The sequence below is a fragment of the Aythya marila genome (assembly GCF_965140915.1).
Source record: "Aythya marila genome assembly, chromosome: 3".
Lineage (NCBI taxonomy): Eukaryota > Metazoa > Chordata > Aves > Anseriformes > Anatidae > Aythya > Aythya marila.
The window spans coordinates 13722072-13743676 of NC_139044.1; the positions used below are offsets into that span (position 1 = coordinate 13722072).

Below are 21605 nucleotides of genomic sequence, written 5' to 3' on the forward strand. Positions count from 1 at the left end.
CCCTCCTGCACCACAAGGGGAAGCAGCGACCACGGGCAGCCCTGGGGCACCCAGCAGAGCTGCTGATCTTTACAAGATCAGCACAAAATGCGACAAAAAAAACCTGTGGTGCCACTCCAGGAGCTGAAACGGGGCTAAACATCTGGTCCCAGAGTCACTTTTCCACCATCACCTTCACCAAACACGACCAGCCCCTCTCTGCTGTCCAAAAATAGCTGCCTCGCTGCTGGCCTGAAGGAACAGCAACGTGTCCCTTGTGCCAAGGAGCCCCAATCTCCTTTCACGTGGTTTTTGGAGCCCCAGCGGTGCCCACCCAGCCCTGCAGTGCCTGCATCACCATCCCATCCCCTGGTTTGGGCTGTGTTTGGGGGCGCGGTTCCTGCTCTCGTGAGCGTGCTCTGCCTTGCACAAGCGAGCACCGTGAAGGAAGCGGCTGTTGCAAAAGCAAGAACAGAGCAAACCAAAGGGTTTCATCACATCGCTCTCGCTGCTTCGGGGCCCAGCCCCACACCTGCTCTCTGACCACCCCCAGCCCCTCAGCAGCTCATTCCAGCCTCTGGGTTTCTTGGTAGGGTGGGTTTGCTTTTGTGGTTTTAATATACATATATATATGTTTTTGGGGGGTGTTGCAGCCACCCAAGGGGCTGAGGCCACCACCCTGCAGCAGGAGGCAGCCACCAGCTCCCCTCCAGCCACGTGCCTGAGTCCCACCACCCCCAAAGCCACCGCCCCACCCCAAAAATCTCCCCTCCAGCGCCCCAGCACTGGGCTGGGCAGCGCTCAGTCCCCAATTCCGTGTGGGAGCAGGAGGAGCAGGGCGAGCAGTGGCTCTGCTCCTGAGCTGCCCCCCTCGGGGGAAGGCAGCTTTGTGGTTTTCCTGCAGGAAGAGGCAGCGTTGCGCCACAGCGGGGAGGTGGAAGGGGCACCCCGCAGCTCTGGGGCCTCAGAGAAGGCCCCAAAGGCTGTGGGACCCCAACCACTTTAATCACAGCTGGGGCACCATGGCTGCAGCTCTGCGCCTCCTTCGCTTGCACTGGAAGAAAAGCAGGGGCCAGCAGCTGCAACACAGCAAGAGAACAAAGCAGCCACCTCTGGGCAACGCAGGGTCAGGCTTCAGTCGTCCCCAAGACATTCCTGGCACAGCAACGTCGAAAAGTGACCAGAAAAATAAAGCACAGGCGCTTCGCTACGACGTCATTTTAATTGCATCGACACCCAGAAAATACACAAAGGATACGCGCCGAGAGCCACCCGTCAGAGAGAGGCTTCCTTCCACTGATGGGTCTTACTTTCACACTTCTCTCACTCCAAAAAAAAAAATAATATATATATATATTTATATATATAAAATAATAATTGCACCGGTTGATGTACAAACACAGTCTTCCCTTTTCACACATTCGCGAGTTCTGCCGCTCCAGCAGGGTCGAGCCCCGGCACCTGCCCCAACGTGTCGGGAGCAGCACCCACGGGAACGAAGGGTTGTACAAAACAGTATGAAGGTTTTCCTACAGACGTACACCTGCAGTGTTTACTGGTTGGTGGTGGTTTCTTTTTTTTTTTTTTTGCCTTTTTTTTTTTTTTTCTTAAAGTTTCAAAACTAGGTTTTGGGTCACTAATGGCTTGTATTTTATCTACAGTAAATTCAGCATATACTTTTTATTTTTAGGAATGTGTAAGGCATTTTGGTAAGTTGAAGGGTTAAGTTCTAAGTCACAGACTCGTCAAACCGAAGTCCCTTCCTTTGAACTGTCCTCTTCCCCCTGCAGAAGAAACACAGGAGAGCTCAGTTACTCGGCGGGCTCTCGCTGCAGGTTAAGCAGCAGAGCATTTCGCAGCCTGGCCACACCTTCCCTCCTGGGCAGGGAAGGACCGTGACCACCATCCAACACAGTCCCAGGGGCTGCCAGAAGCCAGCCAGGTGGGTTCTGGCAGTGGGTGCCCCACTGCTCCCATTTTAAACCACCACATTTCCCCGCCTGTATCAAGGGAAGGCCTGGCTGCGGCGGGTGCTGGCAGCAAGTACCGTTTCATGAAGCTGTTCTTTCAACTTCTTCACCGTTTCTCTCTCTTTGGCCAGTTGGTCCTGGGTGACCTTCAGTAGCTCCTGGAGTTTGGTTGCTGCTTGGCCCAAGTCCTTTGTTAGTTTTTTTTCTTTTTCAAGTCTTTCCTACACAGGAGTAAAAAGAAGCCATCTGCCTGAGCCCCTCCCTGCAGTCTAGGCTGCTTGCAGGGGACCCCCTCCCTCCAAAACACATCTGCACCTTCCTTGGGAACCATCTACCCTGCCCCACCATCCCCAGGAACCACAAATCACGCCCAGAGTCCTGCTGGGCAAAAGCTTTTTTGCGCCTAGTGCTGAGCCGAGGCAGCAGCCAGATCACCTTGAGATGCTGGGCCTCCTCCGTGCCTGACGCTGCTGCGTTTTCAGCCACTCTCAGCTTCTCCAGCTCCGCCTGCAAGCTGCGTGCCGAGCTCTGTGCCTGCAAGGGGGACACACGACCTTTAACAACGCACCAGCGGGCCCCTCCTGCACCCTGCAGTCGGTGGGTTACAGAGCCACCGTCAGGCTGCTGGCTGCACTGCCCCAGCGTTTTTTGGCCGCTCTCCAGAGGTGCTTTTTCACAGCCCCAAGGCCCTCCAGGGGCAAACCCTCACTCCCCGCTCGCCCCCGGCACCCACCTCCTCCAGCTCCAGCACCAGCTTCTGCCTCAGCGCTTGCTCCTTCTCCACCAGCGCTTCGTTCTGCTCCAGCTGCGTTTTCAACTGCATGGAGAAGGGGAAAGTGTCCAGAAGAGAAAATAAAAATGATAATAATTTTAAAAAAACAAAGGCCTAGATGAGGAGCTTCTTCCAGGACCAAGGAAGCCGGGCTACACAGAAGAAACAAAACCTGGAGCTTTGTCCAAGGCACCGAGGGGCAACGGGTACCATCACTGGCCTCTGCACGAAGCCGGGAGGATGCTGATGGTGAGCCCGGGGTTGGTTTTGCACTGCCAAATGGTGCTTGATTTTTTGGGCAGCACAAGCTGGGATTTGGACGAGAGGCACGACAGAGTGAAGGGTGTATCGGGCAGGTCCCCGTGCTGCAGCAGACGAGCAGCGCCCAGGAGAAGGCTCCACGGTTAACAGGATTAAAGGAGAGAGAGGCAGAGCCCAGCTTGGGGCGGCAGCTGCCACCGCCAAGAGGTGTTAGCCTGCGGGGAGCAGCCGCTGCTAATGCCTTCAGCCCGGCTCCGGCAAGATTTGCAGGGCCTCTGCCCCTGCGTGAGCTCTGTAATCCTAATCCCAGCCCCCGAGCAGGCCCGAGGCCGTGTGGCAACCCCGGCTCGAGGCAGCGCTCCCTGCCTGCCTCCCCAAAAACATCCCCAGCCTGCTGCTGGCACAGGGGGCTCCCGAGGGAACAGGTGAAGGAGCGGGACATGTGTTTGGAGGGGCTCCACGAGCCCGGCACAGGCCAGGAGAGCGAAGCCTCGTGCAGTTGGCCATGCGGGACGGGGCGCGGGACTGCGAGCCAGGGCCTCACCCCCCCTAACCTCGAAGGGCTCGGGATCGCTCGGCTCGGCTCGTGACCCCACGACTTCTCCGTCCTGCACGTGGCTCTTCATCTCACCCAGCTGCTGCCTGACCTGCAAGGAGGAGGAGCAGCGAGGCCGGCTCGGTTACAGGCCCCCCAGCACGGCCCTACACAAGGAGCTAGGGAGCAGTTTGGGCAGCCTTTGTGCCAGCACACAGGGAGAAATGGCCAGAAGAAACTGAACTCCCAGCTCACTGTGCTCTGAGCACCCCTGCAAACCAGGGATACCACCCAGGATTTTAAAAAATAAACCTCCTGACCCTCAGTTCGCTGCAGCAGGGCTCACAGGAGTGCTGAAAAGCCGGAGCCCTACCCTAATGCAGACTCCTAAACCTCACTGGTGAGATATGCCTCCGAAGAATGAAGCCTTTAAATATTAAAAAGCAAAGCCGCGACTGCTGTCTCAATCAAAGGATTGATTTAAAAAGCAAAAGCCCTCATGAATTTGGCAGGTCTGATGGCTTTCCTGGCCCTTTATCCCAGGCCTCTCTCCCGCTTACCCGCAGAACCCCAGCCCCATCTCCCAGCCATCCAAGCAACTCCTCCACCCAGGGGACACACGACAAAATTCACCTCACCCAGAGCTGGCTGGCTGGATGCTTAAGGCACCCCAATGTCCGCCCAGGGTGGTGGTGGGGGCAGTCAGTGTCCATCAGGGGGACAGCTGGGCTTTTGTGCTACACACCAGCTCACACAAGCTTTGCTGCTCTCCGTTCCTTCCAACCACCATCAGAGAGGAAAGAAAGGCAGGGAAAATCCCCCACTGGGCCACCAATATCAACCCTGAAACCCTGGGGTCGCCCTTTGTGAACTGCCCCCAGGCCAAGGAGCTGCCCTGCGTGCAGGCGGGCGCTGCACCCCCAGGGATCTCCCTTACCAGGGCCAGCTCTTGGCTCTGCTTCTGCGTCTCTGTCTTCGCCGCCTCCAGCTGCTCCTGGGACTCTGATAAGAGCTGCCTCAACTGGCCGGGGGAAACAGAAAGAAACAGAAAGCAGGGGGTGAGGAAGAGCGTTACGGTTGGGGCTTTTTCTTTTTCCCCCCCCCCCACCTCCAAACCACCCTGGTGCCCTGTAGCACCCTGCTAATGCATCTCTTGGCATTAGGCATCCACAACCCAGACTGCAGCAACCATCCCTCTATCTTCTGCTTCGCAAAGATCCAAACCCCCAGGGCACTCGTCAAATCCCCGAAACAGGACGGGTGGTGGATCAGAAGAAGAAACACTGAAGGCAATGGCTGTCGCACTTACGACTTCAACTTCTTTTGTGTAGTTCTGGCGCTCGGAGCTGGCTGTCTGCAAGTGATTTTCCAGTTGTGCCTCCAGAAGAGAGATGTATTCCTTTAGCTGGGTTAAAAGGGAAGAGCACGGAGGGTGTTTGAGGTGCCGGGCATCCCAAACGCACGCCACGCTGCAAGCCCACCTTCCACAGGGGAGTCAGGAGGTGGGTTCTGGTCCAGCCCAGGCACAGCACACCTCTGCCTGGTGCCCGAGCAGGGATTTCCCTGAGGCTTGGCATCACCCAGCTTCTCCCAAGCACCCAGAAATCCTTACCTGATCCGTGCTCTGCAGCTCTGCTTTCAACTTCTCTACCATGTCTTCGAGGGATTTCAACTGGAGTTGTGACTAAGCCAAAAAATAAATAAAAATAAAAATAAAAATAAATCAAAAAGGGGCAGTAAATGGCATTTCACTGTGGTCCTGAACACGCTTTGCACAACCAGTAACCAGCTGGTGGTCCGCTCCCACCTCCCCCACTTTCTTCTGTCCTGCACAGAAGGATCCTGACCCCAGCCCGGAGCTCCCCAGCCTGCAGGCAGCAGGAGCATTTCCCCCCAGGAAGGGGCAGTCCAGCAAGCCCAGGCCATAAATCGTGAAGCAAGGTAACAGCCTTTGCCTGCTGGCTGCCAGCAGCTTTCAACACCCAAGGAACTGGCCCCAAACTCGGCTCAACCCCTGCTGGGAGCACCTTGGGTCTGGAAGCAGCGGAGCAGTTTTTCCAATGAGGTGTCCCTGGCTTTGCTACGAAGAGGAGCCAAGCTATCCACGAGCTCAAAGTATGCTGTTTGCATTCAAGCCTGGATTTATTTCCGAGAAGGACTTCAGGCTGTGGAATTCTCCACAAGGGAGGAATTCAGCTCTTCTCCACGGAGAGGCAGCAGCCACCTCAGCACGCCAGCAGCCACCTCACCCCCCTGTGCTCACCACCAGCCCTCGCACCAGCAACCAGCTGAGAAATTCAACATTTCTTGTATGGGAGCTCCCCTGTCAGGCCTCAGAGCTCAAGGCTGGAAGGAACAGTTGGGGTCAGCATCTGCCTTACAGCCACCAGCCTCCCGGCTCCAGGAGCCTCTGTCCATCAGCAGCCAAGCCAGGCGTGCCCCGCACACCCACCTTTTGGAGTTCCTCTTCGGAGACCGTGAGCTTTGCTTTCCACACCTGCTCCTCCTCCTCCACGCTCTTCTGTAGGTCTCGCAGCATCCCCTCCTGTTGGCAAAGCCCCAGCTGAGCCCCAGCACCCTCCAGCCCTCCGGAGGGGAGCACCACGGCTGCTGCCAGGGCTGGGTGCCCTGGAATACCCAATTCTTCCCAAAGGGCAAAGCATGAGCAACAGAATTGGGTGCCCCAGGTGGGGTTAGGGGCTCCCAGCTCCCAGGCTAGCTCAACCACCCTGCTTAGTGGAGCCCTTGCTTGTGCCACCATGCATCAAACAACATCCCATGTTCACCAGAAAGGTTTCCAGCATAATTAGGCTGAAGAAAAACTCTAGAAATTCATATTTCTTCTCTCCCTTTGTCTCACCAGCAAATAATCTTGTCCATGGCAGCCCCAGCATGCTGTGTGATGCCCACCACAAGCCCACCGGCAGGATCTGGGCTGCTGGGAGATGGAGTTGAGTTCCTACCAGAAGACCGAGCCGTGGCGAGGAGCTGTAACTCACCGTCTCTGCGAGGATGGCTCTGTACTGCTCACATTCTGCCTGTAAAGTGCTCTGCGCTTCCTCTGCCTCTTTTAATTTAAGTGCTGAATCCTGAAAGGGGAGGAGAAGGATGGAGAAAAAAGAGAGATGAGGGAAAGAAATGAGACTTAAACACTCCCTCGCCCCTCCACGTTCCAGCCCCTTCACTCACCGCGGGCTCTGTCGTACTGGTGTGCTGCTTTAGCACATTCACTGCCTGCTCCTTAAATTCTTGTAGCCACGTATCATAATCCTGGGCGTGAAAAAAGGACAAGGAGGGGAAAAGAAAGGAAAAGGACGCTTAGATGTCTGACGTACGTGCACAGCAGAGGCCCTGCAGGGGTCTGAACAGGCAGGTGCCTACCTGCTGCGAGGACACGGTGACCTGCGGGAGGGCAGAGAGCAGTGTCTGCTTGGTTCGTGTCTGGAAGGCATCGAGCTGTTGGGCCAGCTCCTCCTGTAAGAGGGACAAATTGGTGTGGAGAGGAGGTCTGAGGTGCCTGTGAGGCCAGGCTGCCTGTACCAGCCCTGCTTTTCTGTGTCTGCACGGGTAAGCTGGCATGGGGAAGCCAGCAAGCAGGGAATAGTGCTGCTGAGAGTCATGGAAATACCCCTCCCAGTTCACCCACGGCCCCAGTTCCCCAGCTGTGAGCTGTCCTGTGGTTACACAGCCCTCGAGGCAAGATTTGGAGAAGCTGTCAGCTAGGATAGGCCAGCGCTGCTCCCAAAATGAGGCAGGAAACCCAGGGCAAACAATTTGGGAGGCCTGGGGAGTGTGACTGCTTCCCCTGCACCACCACCGTCACCACTGAGCAGAAATCCCAGGCTCACCTTCGCTTTTGTAGCAGCAAGGAGCTTCTCCTCACACGCCTTCTCCACCGTGCCCAAGGCTTCCATTGCTTTCCAGTTCTTCTCACGAAGGTCCTGCCACGACCACACACACGAGGCAATGAGCCACACAGCGTGCTGAAGGCCACCGAGCTGCCCTTGGAGGACACCGAAGCCATGGGAAAACGGGCAGCCCATGGCTTTTGTCAAGGATCTCCCACCCCACTGCCCACGTGCACTCCTTTCTCCTCTAACCCTGTGGCCACCCAAGGCAGCACGTTGCTCAGGCAGTGCCTGAAGGCTCGAGCCTTCTTCGAGCAGAGCAGAGCTGGGTAGAGACAAGCTCCAAAAGCAGCCCTGAGCTGCCTGAAGAGGACGTAGGCCTGGCAGGAGGCTGCGAGGTTGCCTCCAGACAACGGATGCAGCCTTGCAGTAGAGGGAAAAGGAGCAGAGAGGCAACGAGGAGTGAGGGACCACGAGCAGGGAGATGCTCTCCAGCAAGATCAAGGGAACCTTGATCTTGCTGGAGAGCATCTCCCTGCTTACCAGGCCCTAAGGCTCCCAGGAGGACAGGGGAGGGACACCCCACCCGTGCAGCCCACCAGCTCGAGCACACGAGGCGTACACGCGGCTGGGGCCCTCCTGCTCTCTGGCAGACAAGGAGACACCCCCAGAGCTCCACGGGGCTGGCAGAGCCTGGTGCTGCACCACGGAGCGATCTGAGTGGCAAATCCGTGCCCGGTTCACTCACGTACGTTGTTTTTTGTCTTCTGTTGCTCCATTGCCTCCCGCAGCTCCGCCGCTTCCCTTTCCAAAGATGAGAGCTGGTCCGTTTTCTCCTGCAGCCTGGAATGACACGATGCAGGGGTGAGCTTCCACCTCCACCTCCCACCCGGGTGGGATTTTGCATTTGGAGTCTGCTCTGGGAAGCTGCACCACCAGCTACGTCTCCGAGCCCGCAGCTTCCCTCCACACCCTCAGATCCGCCAGCTGCCCTGCAGCGAGGCTCAGCTGGATGCAAGCCCTTGATGGGAACCACTCCAATCTCTTGGGGTCCCAGGACCCTAGGTTGAACAAGTGCCCTCTTTTAGAGGAGCACTGGGTGCCTGCTGACAGCAAGGGCATCTGAGAAATTCTCCTGCCATGGACAGAGCCTGAACCTCTTCAGAGGTGCCCTGAACAGGGGGAAAAGGCAACAGACACAAGTGGTGAATCTCCATCCTTGAAAATACCCCTAATTCCCCTAAAACAGCCCCAAAAATCTTACTCTGGATGGCCCAGCTGTGAGCACAGAGGCATCCCAGGTCCCTCTCCACCCCCAGCACCCACACAGATCGCACAGGCAGTCTTACAGGAAGAGTTAGCCTTCACGTGCCTGACAGCAATCAAAGCGCCACCTCAGCACGGACTGGCTGTTATCTGGGGTCAAGGAGCAAGCTGGAAGAGAGAGCAAGCAGCTCCTGTGTGCTAGGCAGCGCTTAGACCTACCTTAATTGCGTCTGCTTCAGTTCTGCTTCGTTGGCTGCCTGGAAGACAGAAACCACTTTCATTGCCTGTCCTAAACCAGGGATGCAGATCAGCCATCTCTGTGGCACCCCACAGGGAGATAACAGAGCTAACACGGCCACTAACATTGACATTATCCTCCTCCCACCCCGATTAAAAACGCCCAGGACCTGCAGGTCTCTGTCTTTTTCTGCCTCCCTCATCTGGCCTGCTTCCAGCAGAGCTTCGATGGATTTGATCCTCTCCAGGAGCTTGGTGTTCTCCGAGCTGGCATCCTGCAGTTTCCCCTTCACGCTGTCCAGCTCCGACAGTTTGCTTTTAAGCTCTGCTTCGGAGCTCAGCAGCTTGGCCTGCAGATCTGTTGGAGGAAGGGGAGAGGAACACAGTCAGGTTAGGCGCCAACAAACTCAGAGACCCCCCATCCTGAGGAGTCAGGGTCTCAAACTCAAGCTCTGCCCCGCGTTTCAGCTGCCCCACGGCTCTCCCTGCGCTGTTTCGTGGTCCTCACCAGCGATGCTCTGCTGCTGCCCTTTGGACTTCTCTGCGTCTGCTAAGAGGCTCTTGTAGCTGGCCTGGGTTTTGCGCAGCTCGTCACCTACTTCATCCAACCTCTTCTGCAGCGTCGCCTCCACCTCCCTTTGGGAAGCCTGCACAGGGGGAAGAGGAGGCTTTAAACAGCACGTTAGGTGTCCTGGCCAACGTGAGGCAAAGCTCAGTGGCACGTGGCGTGATTTTCAAGCTGTGTTTTGGGGGAGTGGGGCTGTCATGCTTCCCCTCTGCATGAAGGCCCTCGTTTTGTAAGCAGGGGGCAATCAGACAACACCCTCACGTCTCAGTTCTGGGTCAGCACCACCACCAACCCTCTCTGTTCCCCTCCAGCCTGGAAGAGAGGAGCTGGATGCTGAAAAAAACCCCGACCTCCGGCCCTAAAGCACAGCCCTGGCCGGGCAGCCCCGCAGAAAGCTTCCCCTTCGCAAAGCCCCAGCCAGCGCTCGGAGCCCAGGCGACGTCTCCAAACCCTTTCTGCTGCGGGTTTGTTCTGGCAGCCGCCCCGTGGCTCCATTTCCCGACCCCGTTCACAGCTGCCACTGTGCAGGGAGGGAGAGGGGGAAAACGCCCTGCCAGCAGGCGGGGAGCGACACGTGCTCGTTACACCAGGGAGAGTGGCCTCGGTGTTTTTGGCTCCCGACGAGCAGATCCCGTGCAGGCAGCTGGTGCCCCAGCCCAGCACGGAGAGGTACCGTCAGGGCGATTAGCGGGACGCAGCCGGCCAGCCACGTGTTTCCACAGGCGGTGGAATTTTCTGTGTGGTTTGGGCCAGGGAAGGCTTTTTTCCATCTTCGAAAGCAGCAGAGGAGAGGCCTGGCCAAGGCGTGCGCTTGGAGGGGGGGAAGGCAGAGCGAGGGGTGTGAGGCGTGCTGCGAACCAGCAGCTCCACGAGCCACACCATCACAAAAGCTTTGTGTGACGGGGACAGAACGAGGCCAACGAGCAGCCCAGTCCCTGTCTGAACGATCCTCCCAGAACTGCCAAAAAAAAAAAAAAAAGCAGTGCTTCTCCTCTTTCTGAGGCTTTACCACCAAGTCCTCTGCTCAGAGCTGCAGGAGTGACCATGAAGCACATTTTCCCCATCCCCACAGGCACCTTAAACACATCCCTGGCTTTAAAGACCTGCAGCTTATTATTATTATCATTATTATCATTATTATTATTAGACTAACATTGAGGCACGCAGCAGGCTGTCAGCCCTGGAGAACTTCTCCTAAAAACACACCTATCAATTGGGGTTTTAAGGCAGCTTCTGCCCTCGCACCTTGCCCAGATCACCCCTCAGGCTCCTCACTTTCTCTGCAAAAGCAGCAGGGGCCAAAACCAGTCTGCTGGAAGAAGATCTACGCCCTCAGGCACCCCAAAAATCAAGAGCTAGGAACCTACTGCCTCCAAGGCTTTCTGCACCATCAGGAGGTAGCAGAGCGGGCTCGACGCCTGGCCACATTTGGGACAGCAGGGAGCAGCAGGCACGGCCAGCTGCAGCCTGCCAGGTCAGGCCCAGGGCATTTGGCAGCAGCAGGCACGCCGAGCAGCGCGTACAGCCTAGATTTCCCCCAACACCTTCACGCCAGGCTCAGAGATGTGTGAGGAGAATGGTCTTAACTGGGTCTCGTGCTGCCTGGGCTTTGCTGGTGACAGATGATGCAAGAAAGCCACAATGCGTGAGACGAACTAACACGGGAGAGGTGATTAAGAGATCTGCAAGGCAGTTTGCCTTCCAGCTGTGGCTGGTAAGCTCTCTCCGAGCTCCTTCCAAGGCCAAGGCCAAGCAATTCAGCTCCCCTTCAGGACATCAGAGCCTCGTAGCCCCTAACTAACCTGGAAAGGGACAATTTTACTGACAGGGGAAGGTGTGTGTGCAAAATACGCCTGCATCAGGAGCACACATGCAGCCTTATCTCTGGAGAGCTGAATTAACAGAGCCCGATTCCCTACAGGCAGTGTCCCTTGTGAGCACCCCCCTGCAGAGGGGGGAGAGGCAGGGGGTGACATTAGCACCTTCCAAAGGGTGCCGAGGGAGAAGGGGCGTTACGGGACACCTTTCCTCTGAGCAGCTGCCATTTTCAATTTCCATTGGAAAAAAAAATAATAATAATAATTTAAAAAAAAGACCACCTAAGGTCCCAAACCCAGCACACCGCGGGGCCTGGCTCTCCCGGTGAGCTCTCCCTCTCTCCGTCCACCCTCCTGCGTGTGCTTTTCCGAGAGAATGACCAGAGCCACACGGAGATGAAGCAACCCAGACAAGATCAGAGGGAAAACATCTGGCAAAGCCCCGCGCTCCTGCTTTGCCTCAGCCAGCTGTCCCCTCGCCACAAGCCACCGCGGCCCTGCCAGCGCCTGCCTGACCTGCAACTGCTCGAGCTGCTTCTCGGAGGCCACCGCTTTCATCTCCCAGCTCTTTCTCTGCTGCTCCTCCTGCTGCAGCACCTCAGATTTTTCAGACAGCTCTTTCACCAGCTTGTTGCATTCCTGCCGCAGCTTGGCCAGCTCAGCGTTTTGCCTGGAGCAGAGAAAACAGGGTTATTTCAGCCCGCAGGACGGCCGAGTGTCCTGGGCGTTACGTACAGGGGGACACGACCCCCCACGGGCCTGATACGGGACTCGAAACATTCTCGTGGCTGCATTTTCCTATTTCTAGGGCACGCCTGCTGCTCCAGGGAGGGGGTGGAAAGAGTTGACAAATCTCCTTTCAGAAGCGGTATTTCAATCACAGGAGACATTCCTTTCGTATGAAGTAGAGGACATGAGGATCTGTGTTCCCAGACACCAGAGGAAGTTCTCTAAGCATCTGGAGTCCAGTCTGTAATTATTTTACCACTGTTAATCACCAGCTATTTCGTATTTTCTATAAAAAGGAGTGCGAAATTCTTCTATCTAGCTCGTATTTGTTCTACAGGCATCAGGCACGTCTCGGTTCTTTCTCTGCAGCATCACTCGTTTCCAAGAGCCAGCCGGCTTTCTTCTCAAGCCAGGAAGCAGGAGCTCACCTAGGCAGGGAAGGGCCTCGCTACCTCCCAGGCCCTTCTCCTCCCACTGCCCGCTGGCTCCAGCATCAGCACAAGTAGCCCTCGCCTCACGGCAGGGAGGGCTTCCCCTGCCCTCCCACTTTGTCACGAGCCACAGCATGGGAAAAACATCCTCATTTCCCCTGCCAGTCCCAGAAGGGCAGCCCCAGCCTCTGCCCCCCAGCCCAGCTGTGGTCTTACTTGCTCTCCGTCTGGCTGGTGGCCTGGTTGAGCGCATCCCTCAGGATGGAGTTCTCCTGCTGCAGGCGGGCGAGCTGCGTGTTGGGGCCGTTCTCCAGCTGCTCCTGCAGGGTCCGAATCTAGGGGAAGGCAGCAGGAGTTACGCCACTTGGTGGGGAGCAGGCGACACCCCAGCCCAGCCTGCTGGGCACAGAGGGACATGCCCACAGGAGTTTCGCCCCCTTCCTCAGTCTACAGACACTGATGGCCCCCAGGAACACGATGTCTCGTGAGGATGCTCCCACATGCCTGCACCACGGTCCAGGAAAGCCCTCACAGAGGAACCGAGCATCACAGGGTCACCCCCACCTCCCCACGCCTCTGGTCTCCCCGCTCTCCATCTCTGTAGACTCCCAGAGGCTAAAATCCGTCAGGATGCTCCGGAGCCTACCTTTCCCTGGAGCTGCTGCGTTTCACTGACGTGGTCCTGGTAGCTCGCCTGCATCCGTGCCTGAACGGCGGTGATCTCCCGCTCGCGAGCAACCAGCTGCTCCTTCAGCTTGCTCTCGCTGGCCACTGCCTTGGCCTTCTCCGCTGCAAGTTCCTGCAAGGAGAGGAGTCACCTGCTTAGTCCTCAGTGCTCCAGTTCCCTCGTTTCAGGGAAATGCAGAACTGGGCTTTCTAATTCAGAAGATTTAAAAGTTCTGCCTTGTAAGAGCTACCAGACACCTGCGCAGCACAGCCAGGCCAAGTCGCCTAGCGCTTCGATTTCCTTTTGCATTTTGTTTTGGGCACTGTGGCCACTGGATGCCACTGTTGTTCCACACTGGGCCAGCAGTGAGGAAGGAGTAAGACAGTCTAGATATTTTTTTTTCTGGATCATCACACAAAATCTGGCACGAGGCAGGGAGGAAAAAAAAAAACAAACACCAAATACCAAACACTAAATACTGCACTTCCCAGGGGGATGAGTTGTGGGGGAGCAAGAGGCTCGTGGCGCTGCTGCTTTGTCAGAACAGTGTGAGCTACCTCGACACCAGGAAAGCTGTGCAGCACCTACCTTGCTCAGCTCCCGCAGCTTGTTTCTGGCAGCAGAGACGTCCTCCTGCTCAGCAGCGAGCTGCTTCTCCTTCTCTTCCAGCTGGCGTTTCAGGACGGTGACGGGGTCCCCCTTCTGTGTCGCCTGCGAGCGCGAGGCAGCGCATCAGTGGGGCCCACCACCTCCAAACCCGCCCTCTTCCCCCACAGGCAGGAGCCACCCAACATGCAGGACAGGATCCTGCCCTCTCTTTCCAACAAAAAAAATCAGCTCGGGTCTCCAGGACTGGCCCTCGGGGTTAGCAGGGCCCCAACCTGCCAAAAAAACGTGGAGCTCTCCCTCCCAAGGCTCGGCAGAGAGGCAGGGCCAGCAGTAAATGGCCACCAAGGTGCCGAGAGCCCTACCGTGTGCCAGGTGTCCTGGACGATGCCTGCTTTCTCCGACAGGATCTCGATGAGCTGCTGGGCCTCTCCCTCGCTGAACACCATGCTGCTGATGCTGGACACGAGCGTCTTGTAGGGCAGGTAGAGGGGCCCATCCGCGTCCGCAGGGGCTTAGAGAGGAAAGAAGAGGAGCTGGGACCACTCAGGTTATGGCAGAGCATCACCTGCTCTTAAAACAAACACCCGAGGCAGGCTCCAGCCCCACAACTGATGTTTCAGTTCCTTCCCCGTCTGGGCAAGCAGCTCTAGGAGTCCCTGCGTGAGCAGGGGCTGGCCCAGACGGCCTCCAGAGGTGCCTTCCAACCTCACCCACCCTGCACTTCCATGATTCCCTATCCTTCTGCTCACGTGTGGCACCGGAGACGTGAATTGCTCCTTCCCTGGAGGCCCAAAGGCAGGAGCTGATTCAGCAGCGCAGCCCTGAGCAGGCACCCACGCGCGTTTCAAGGCAGAGCCCAGCTCTGCTCTCAGAGCTAACGACCTGGGACCCAAGTCCACATTAACCACCTGCAAGCAAGCGGTTTTCGCAACGCCAGAGACTGAAAACAAACCACATGAGACCCCCAGGCCGCTCCCGTCGGGTTTTGCCGTCTGTTCCAGCGCCGAGGACGCGCCTGTGAGCACCCCGGGTTTTTATCTGCCGCGGGATAATTTGTTGCTCCTGCCTTTGCAAAGGGGAGACATCGCAGCCCGCGCTGACAGGCTGCCCACAACACTGCAGACAGCTTCGTGGTGCAAACGTTGCCAGGAGCTTTCCTTTGAAAAATCCCGCAGGAGCGCCTCAGACACTCTCGGCCTCCAAGACACGCGGGATCTGTGCTTCGTACCTGAAGGAATGGATGCTCCCGGCAGCCAAAAACCTCCCCGCGGAAACAAGAGCTGAGGGTTTGTCTCCCATCCACGCTGCCCCAGCTGTTCCAGCTTGGGTTCAGGGCGATGTTTGTCAGTGCTGGAGCAGCGGTGCTGGATCCCCAGGTGGCCGTGCCAAACCAGTCACCCCCGGCATGCCCAGCCACCTCCCATTTCCCTCACTGTTATACGGAGCCGGCCTTTAATAAAATCCTTTCCCCAAAGGAGCAGGTCCAAGGGCTTTAACCCGACCTTGGAGACCAGACGTCCTGCTGAGTAGCAGGTCCTCTCCCAACACACGGGTGCACGGGAACACAGGCATCACATTTTTGAGAACACCTGAGAGATTTCTGCCACATGGCCGTATGGAGACACTTCCACAGTATTTATACCCTGCAGAGTCCAAGCCTCTGATTTTTTTCTCTCTTCTATCTCCAAGTCAACCAAGTGAGGCTTGAGCTGTGATGGGCAAATGTCCCTTTGCCCCGACACATCCCGTCACTTCTCTCCACCTACTCCATGATGAGTCCCCTGCAGCGTGAAACAACCTCATTCCTCTCTCCTCCACTAGGCAGCTTTTTTCACCTCCGCTGAACGCGGAGGAAACTTTTAGAGTCACCCACCTTCCCTGCTTTCTCAGCGGGGATACACACCAGAATTTGGCCTTACCTGGCTCAGCCTTCTTCTTGGACGCGGCCTTCTTCTTGGCAGGTCCATCGTGCTTCTGCTCCTCGGGGGCTGGAAGAGCCTCGTTTTTTTTGACGGGGACAGAGCTGACAACGGGGGCACTTTGCTGCGTGCCCACTGGTGGCACGGCCACAACAGGCACCTCCTTGGGGGTCACCTCCAAGACGGGAGAACCTTTGGGAACGCTGACGGGAGGGGAAGCCAACGCCGGGCTAGGAGCAGGCTCTACCTTTGCCACCTTCTTCTCCTTCTTCCTCTTCTCCTTCGGAGACGGAGCAGGTTTCTCCTTTTCCTGGGGGGGCACCGACACCACTGCGATCGGAGGCTCGACGGGAGTTACGGGCTCAGGCACCACAGCAGGCTCAAGAACCACGTCCTTGGAAGAGTCCGTCCCTTCCTGAGGCAGCTGCTGCTCCGGTATCTTCCCATTCGGTTTTTCTTCCTTTTTCTTTGCTTTTCCTTTTTTCTCGACAGGTTTCTCCTTCTTCTTTTTCTCTATTTTGTGCTGGTTGGTCTTCTCAAGCTCTTTACGTTGCTTTGCCAAGGCTTCCTCATAAGACGTTTCCTTCATGGAGAAGGTGGACACCAGAAAGATCCCAATGGCTGATATCACCATAAAGCCTCCGAAGACCACAACACCCAGCGTCTGGGGGTCATACACATCCATCCTGCCTTATTCTTCTGTGCCTGCAAGACAGGAGAACAGCAGTTAGCCAGGGGAAAACCCAAAGATGCGATCACCTTGCCAAGCAGGGAGTTTGCAAGGACATTTGCATCTCCAAACATCACCTTGCAGTGACGGCCAAGATTCACAGACCCTTGGTGAGGGCCAGCAGGACACAGACATCACCAGCTTTTGCTCCTCCACTATGCTGCCTATCCACAGTGCTTGTCCCAAGCCCCTAAACCAATCCCTTCCCTGCTGTCCCACTCGCATTTCTCCTACCAGAGGATAACCTCCGCATGGTCGCGATGTGGCTCGTTAGCCCCCAGCTGAGGATGCAGGAGCTGAAGAGCTGAGATGCAAAGGAACGCTTTCCAGGAAGGCAACGAGAGTTTCTCGTCATTGAGCCTCAAAAACATAATCAGGAAAATGCAGAAAGTCCTTGGAAGTTCCCATCCCCACACTTAACTGAAAACATTATCAAGTTTCCTTTCTAAGAGGTTGCGGGTTGAGGAGGGAGGGGAGCAGGCAAAAATAAGAAAAACTAAGGAGATCAGCATCTTTTCAAAACTTTGCTGCTCGAAGGGGAGACCTCAGAGGCTTTTTCTTGCCACCACCCGGAGCAACGAACTCACACCCAGAGCTGAAGCCCAAGCCACGCTTGCAGCTAGCAGGTGACAGCGCGATGAAGAGAGCCACCACAACACACACCACACACATCAAAACCTTTCTTCATCGCTAAAGAAGAAGATGCAGAGCCAGGAGGAGCCACAGCCCGGCCCTCTCTCGCTGCAGACACTCACCTGCCCGGGGAGGAGCACTGCCACCAGGAGCCCAGCTCTCCCCGAGCATCCCAGGAGAACACACATCTCCAACCTCATACCGGTTTTAGGGTTACGCTGAGCTGTTGAGCTGCTTCTGGGGACAGAACACGGTGCCCTGCATTTCTCACCCAGCAGCCGCCGCATGTTGGTAAGGCCCAACCCTTCCTGACCTCACGCTGTTTGTACCCAGAGCAAACGTGCTGCTCCAGCTCGGGGCCAGGGCATCACCGAGTGCTGGCAAACCCCACCAGCTGCCACCGCCGCCTCCAAAAGCAGCTGCACGGAGCCCGGGGAGGACAGGAATGGAAGAAAAAAAAAGGAAAACCAACAGCCTGGCACCAGAAGCACCTTTCCAGGGCAGTGCCCGTGGCAGGGTGCTGCAGAGGGGGCTCCTGCAGCTCCAGCCTCTGCTGCGGACACGTCCCACGTGCACGGGGAGCCCCAGGAGGCAGGATGGTGTTAGCACGCAGGGGTTGGAGCAGTGAGGGGGTGAGGCAGGCAGCTCCTTGCCCACCCCACGTCCCACCCCACGCTGCTGCCCCTCCGTGAAGCCCACGCGGGGACCCGCAGCGGGGTGCCTGAGCCTCACCCAGCCACGCCGCAGTAAAAGCCTGGACCTTGCCTCCTCGTGCACTTTACAGCCAGGGCGAGATAACGGCGGAGATTAGCAGTGAGAAGTCCTTCCTAGCTAAACCAAACAGCCCCCACCTCCAAAAAAAAAGTACAAAAAAAACAAACAACAAACAAACAAACCCACAGCACCAGCTGTTGCCTGGCACGAAGGGTCCTGATTTTCTGCCCCGGGGCTCCAGCACCTTCAGTGGTTTTGCTGCTGAACGAGGGAGAAAATCTGACCTGGCACGTCAACATCCACGTGGCAAAGCTGCGGGGATGGGGCAACGTTAAGGGGTTTTGCTGAAGCCGTGAAGCCTCTTTGCGAGGAAGGAGGCAGCAGCTTACCCCACTGACCTAGGAGGATGCCCTGAACCTGCTGGCAGGGCGGTCGCAGAGCTCCTCGGGAGCTCCCGGAGGCAGCAGAGAGGAGGCAGATCCCGATGTGGCCCCTCGGCTGCTCCCAAGGACAAAATCCAAAAGGAGGTCGAGAAACACCAAGCGGGCAGCAACGCCTGCAGGCGAAGGGGATGTCAGTCCTGTCACACACAGCCTGGGCTGGGAGTTTTCTTAAAAAGGCTTCCCCCAGGATCTCCCCGCTGCACAAACATAAGACAAAGCGCCAGGATCGGGAGCAAAGCTCCGCTTTGGCATTTCCTGAGCTTGCTGCCTGCCCCAGGAGCTCCAGCTCTGCCTTTGGAGGGCTCAAAGTTTGCTTCTGGGTTTTCACGGCACGGCACAGCCCCTCTCACGAGCTTGGTGACAGAGGAAAGCCTGCCAGCGCTTTATGTCTGCACAAAGCCTCAGCAAGGGCAGGGTTGAAATAGGGCACGGGAGGCACCATGGCTTATCTGCTCGCAGATGCCTCGAGCGACATCTCACACTTGATGGCCTTGGCTCAACGGCCGGGCTCTGAAGAGGCTCCAAGACTTCAGCATCTTCCCCTCTGTACCGGCTCCTTTTACCACCACCAGAACAGGAACAAGGCAGACAACTGCTATTTTGCCTTTTCACCTAAAGGAGCTACCTGCGAAGTCGTCCTCTACCTCTGCAGTCCCTGTGGCATTTTCTAGCGACCCACCAAACTTCCCAAAACCCCAGCTAACAGCCCAGGAGAGCAGGTTTCCCTCAGCACCCCGCACCGCACAGCCACCTCTGTTTGCCCCGAGCAAAAGTCCAACTCCCCACGAGGAAGTGAAAGGAGCAAAGCTCTCAGCCTCGCAGGCTTTACGCGCAGCACAGCCTCCAGGAGCTGTGCCCACACACGTGTGCCACGCGGGCCACGCTCGGTGCCTTGCACGTGCATTTGCCAGGAGCAGGGAAGAGCCAAAACTCTGGCTACGGAGGCAGGAGAAAAGGGAGAGACAGGTTGTGCAGCAACCACAGAAACCTTATTTCCCTACAGCCAAAGGGAAACGCACCTACCATGTACCCTGCTTTTGAAGGGAAAAGATGCTCTTTGCAGCCAGGGCACGGTGTCCCCCTGCAATCCAAAGCTTGCACCTTGCTCCAGTGCCAAAGCAGCGCCTCCAGCTAGAGTAATGCAGAAAAAGCTGTGAACGGGTGTTGGAGGGCAGGGAACGGGGTTTGTGCAGCTGGGCTCTGCACGGCCCGAAGCCACATCTGCCTGCACGGCGCCTGCAGCTCCCTTTGCTCGACAGCACCCTAACCACACGCAGGTGGGTCGAGGCTGGCTGAGCTGGCACACAGGTTTCCAGGCTGAGATTTCAGCTCCTGCCAAAGGGCAAAGTTATCTCCCGGGCCACCAGCCTGAGCAGGGGACAGAGGCATCCCCAGGGCCAGCACTCCTCCAGCACGAAGGAGCGAGAGGGAACTTGGAGGCCAGATCCTGCCGACAGCAGGGCAGCCTGGCAGCAGCAGAAGGCAGCGCTGTCAGCAGATAAAAGACGATCACCAGATCCGTCTCCTGAAGCTTCTCCCTCCACCCGGCTGCAACAGACAGAGGCAAAACTGAAAGCCCAACCAAACACAGACTCCTCAAGTGGGATCCTACCCACGTCCCTGGGAGCTTTGGGGTAAACAGGCTTTCTGAGTAAGTGGCCGTGCACTTCTGGTCTCGCCTGGCACGTGGCATTCATATATACCACACGTATACGGACTGGAAGGAAGCACAGCGCGACATGTAGCACAGCTGTGGCTTGACCCCTCTCGGTGGCAGCTTTTACACCTCTCTCTCCTCTCCCCAGCCCGAAGTGGCATTCAGATGCTGGGTCTCGACCCTTCTGCGATGTGAACAAGCAGCAGCCACGGCCTGAAAGCCGACAGCTCGGGCACGGGGGTGGCCTCGCAGACGCTCTCCCCACCATGCTCCTGCCCCGGTGGGACGTCCCGCTGCGGGCACCACATGCAGGACAGCTCGTAAGAGCCAAGCTGGGAATCCCGTGGTGCCCACAGGGTGCCAGCCACCCCGTCCCACCCCACCTTCCCCACACCTCTGTCCTGCGGTCCCCTCCAGCATCTCTCCCGTGCCCGGACCCCTCTCCGCGACACGTTTCGCCTGGCTGCAGGAAAAAAAAAAAAAGAAAAAAAAAAAAAAGGAACAACCTCCTCGCAGCCGTGACCTTTTTTTTTTTTTTTTTGGTTGTTTTTTTTTTTTTTTTTTTTTTTTTTTTTTTTGCAACCGCGCTTCATCAGCTTACGGCATTTCCTACGGCCGGCTCTTGGCAATTTCTTCGGGACAGCCGCAGACGGGGCGAGCGGGGCGCCAAGTTATAGGGGAAAAACAAGGGGGGGGGGGTGCCGGGGATGGGATTGAAAAGGGGTGGGGGGGTGGGGGGGAGTAGCAGAGGGCTTGGAGGGAATGGGGGGGGTGTCCCCTCATCCGGAGGGGGGCTGGAGGGGGAGGAAGAGGAGGCGGCGGCTTCGTCCATCATCCGGCGGGGCGGCCCCTCCCCGGCCGCCTGCACACGTCGCCATTCCGCAGCGCCCTGCACGCCGCGGGCCATTCATCCCCCGCCGCCCCAAAAACCGGGGACACCCCGGGGACACCCCCCCGGACCCCTTCGTCCCCCTTTTTCCCCTCTCTGTGGGACTCAGCATGAGCAGGAGGGGGGGCACGGGATGGGTGTCCCCCCCACGCACACACTCCCCATTGCCTCTCCCCGCTCGGGTGCCCCCCTCGCACGGAGCCGCAGCCCGGTTCCCCGAGCCCCCCCCCCCCGTTCCCCGCTGTCCCCCCCGGTCCCTACCGGCGCCGTGTCGCGGTCGCTGCCCGCCGCCGCGGCCGTGTGGAGTCGTGGCACTTTCTGCCGGGCCCGCCCCGCTCCCGGCCGCGGGGCCACTCAGCGAGGCGGGGCGGGACGGGGACGGGACGGGACGGGACGGGACGGGGAAGGGAAGGGAAAGGAAGGGAAGGGCCGCCACGGCCCCTGGGGGCTGTAGTTTCGCCCTCCTCCTTCGAGCCGACCCGCTGGGCAATGGGGGAATTGGGGTTGGGGGAGGCGAGGGGGGATCGCCGGGAGGTGGGGGTGGCCCGGCTCGGGGTGGGGTAAGGGGGTGTGGGGCGCCGCGGGCAGCCTTTGGGAGATTCTCTACCCTGATGGGTGCTGTGGGAGCCATCCTGGTATGGTCTGAGGCTTGTCTGTGGAGGACTGTGTCTCCAAAACCAACCCCCCAAACAACCAACCCACCACCCTACAAGCCAACTACCTGCTCAACCACCCAATAAAACAACAAACCACCCAACAAAACAACCATCTGCTCAACCAAACCCCCAACCAACCAGCCCACCTCCCCAAAAAACAACTACCTGCTCAAACAACCCCCCAACCAACCCACCTCCCCAAAAAACAACTACCTGCTCAACCAACCCTCCAACCAACAAACCAACCATCTGCTCAACCAACGACCCAACAAAAC

General features: G+C 57.5%; 1 protein-coding gene across 2 annotated transcripts; it reads right to left on the minus strand.

Annotated features, from left to right (window-relative positions):
• Positions 1-1175: 1175 nt before the first annotated feature.
• Positions 1176-21034, minus strand: RRBP1 (ribosome binding protein 1). 2 transcript variants are annotated; one of them, XM_082756539.1, is made up of 24 exons: positions 20936-21034; positions 15609-16313; positions 14052-14200; positions 13669-13791; positions 13060-13212; positions 12630-12748; positions 11770-11923; positions 9377-9515; positions 9039-9226; positions 8851-8888; positions 8118-8208; positions 7366-7458; positions 6899-6991; positions 6707-6787; positions 6517-6606; positions 5970-6062; positions 5130-5201; positions 4827-4922; positions 4455-4538; positions 3537-3629; positions 2683-2766; positions 2385-2483; positions 2027-2170; positions 1176-1763 (listed from the first exon to the last, which is right to left on the minus strand). In XM_082756539.1, the coding sequence occupies exons 2-24, from the start codon at positions 16291-16293 to the stop codon at positions 1725-1727; spliced, it is 3000 nt and encodes a 999-aa protein (XP_082612665.1). In that variant the 5' UTR covers positions 16294-16313; positions 20936-21034; the 3' UTR covers positions 1176-1724. The 2 variants fall into 2 exon arrangements, with proteins under 2 accessions (XP_082612665.1, XP_082612666.1); XM_082756540.1 differs by lacking the exon at positions 3537-3629.
• Positions 21035-21605: the final 571 nt, after the last annotated feature.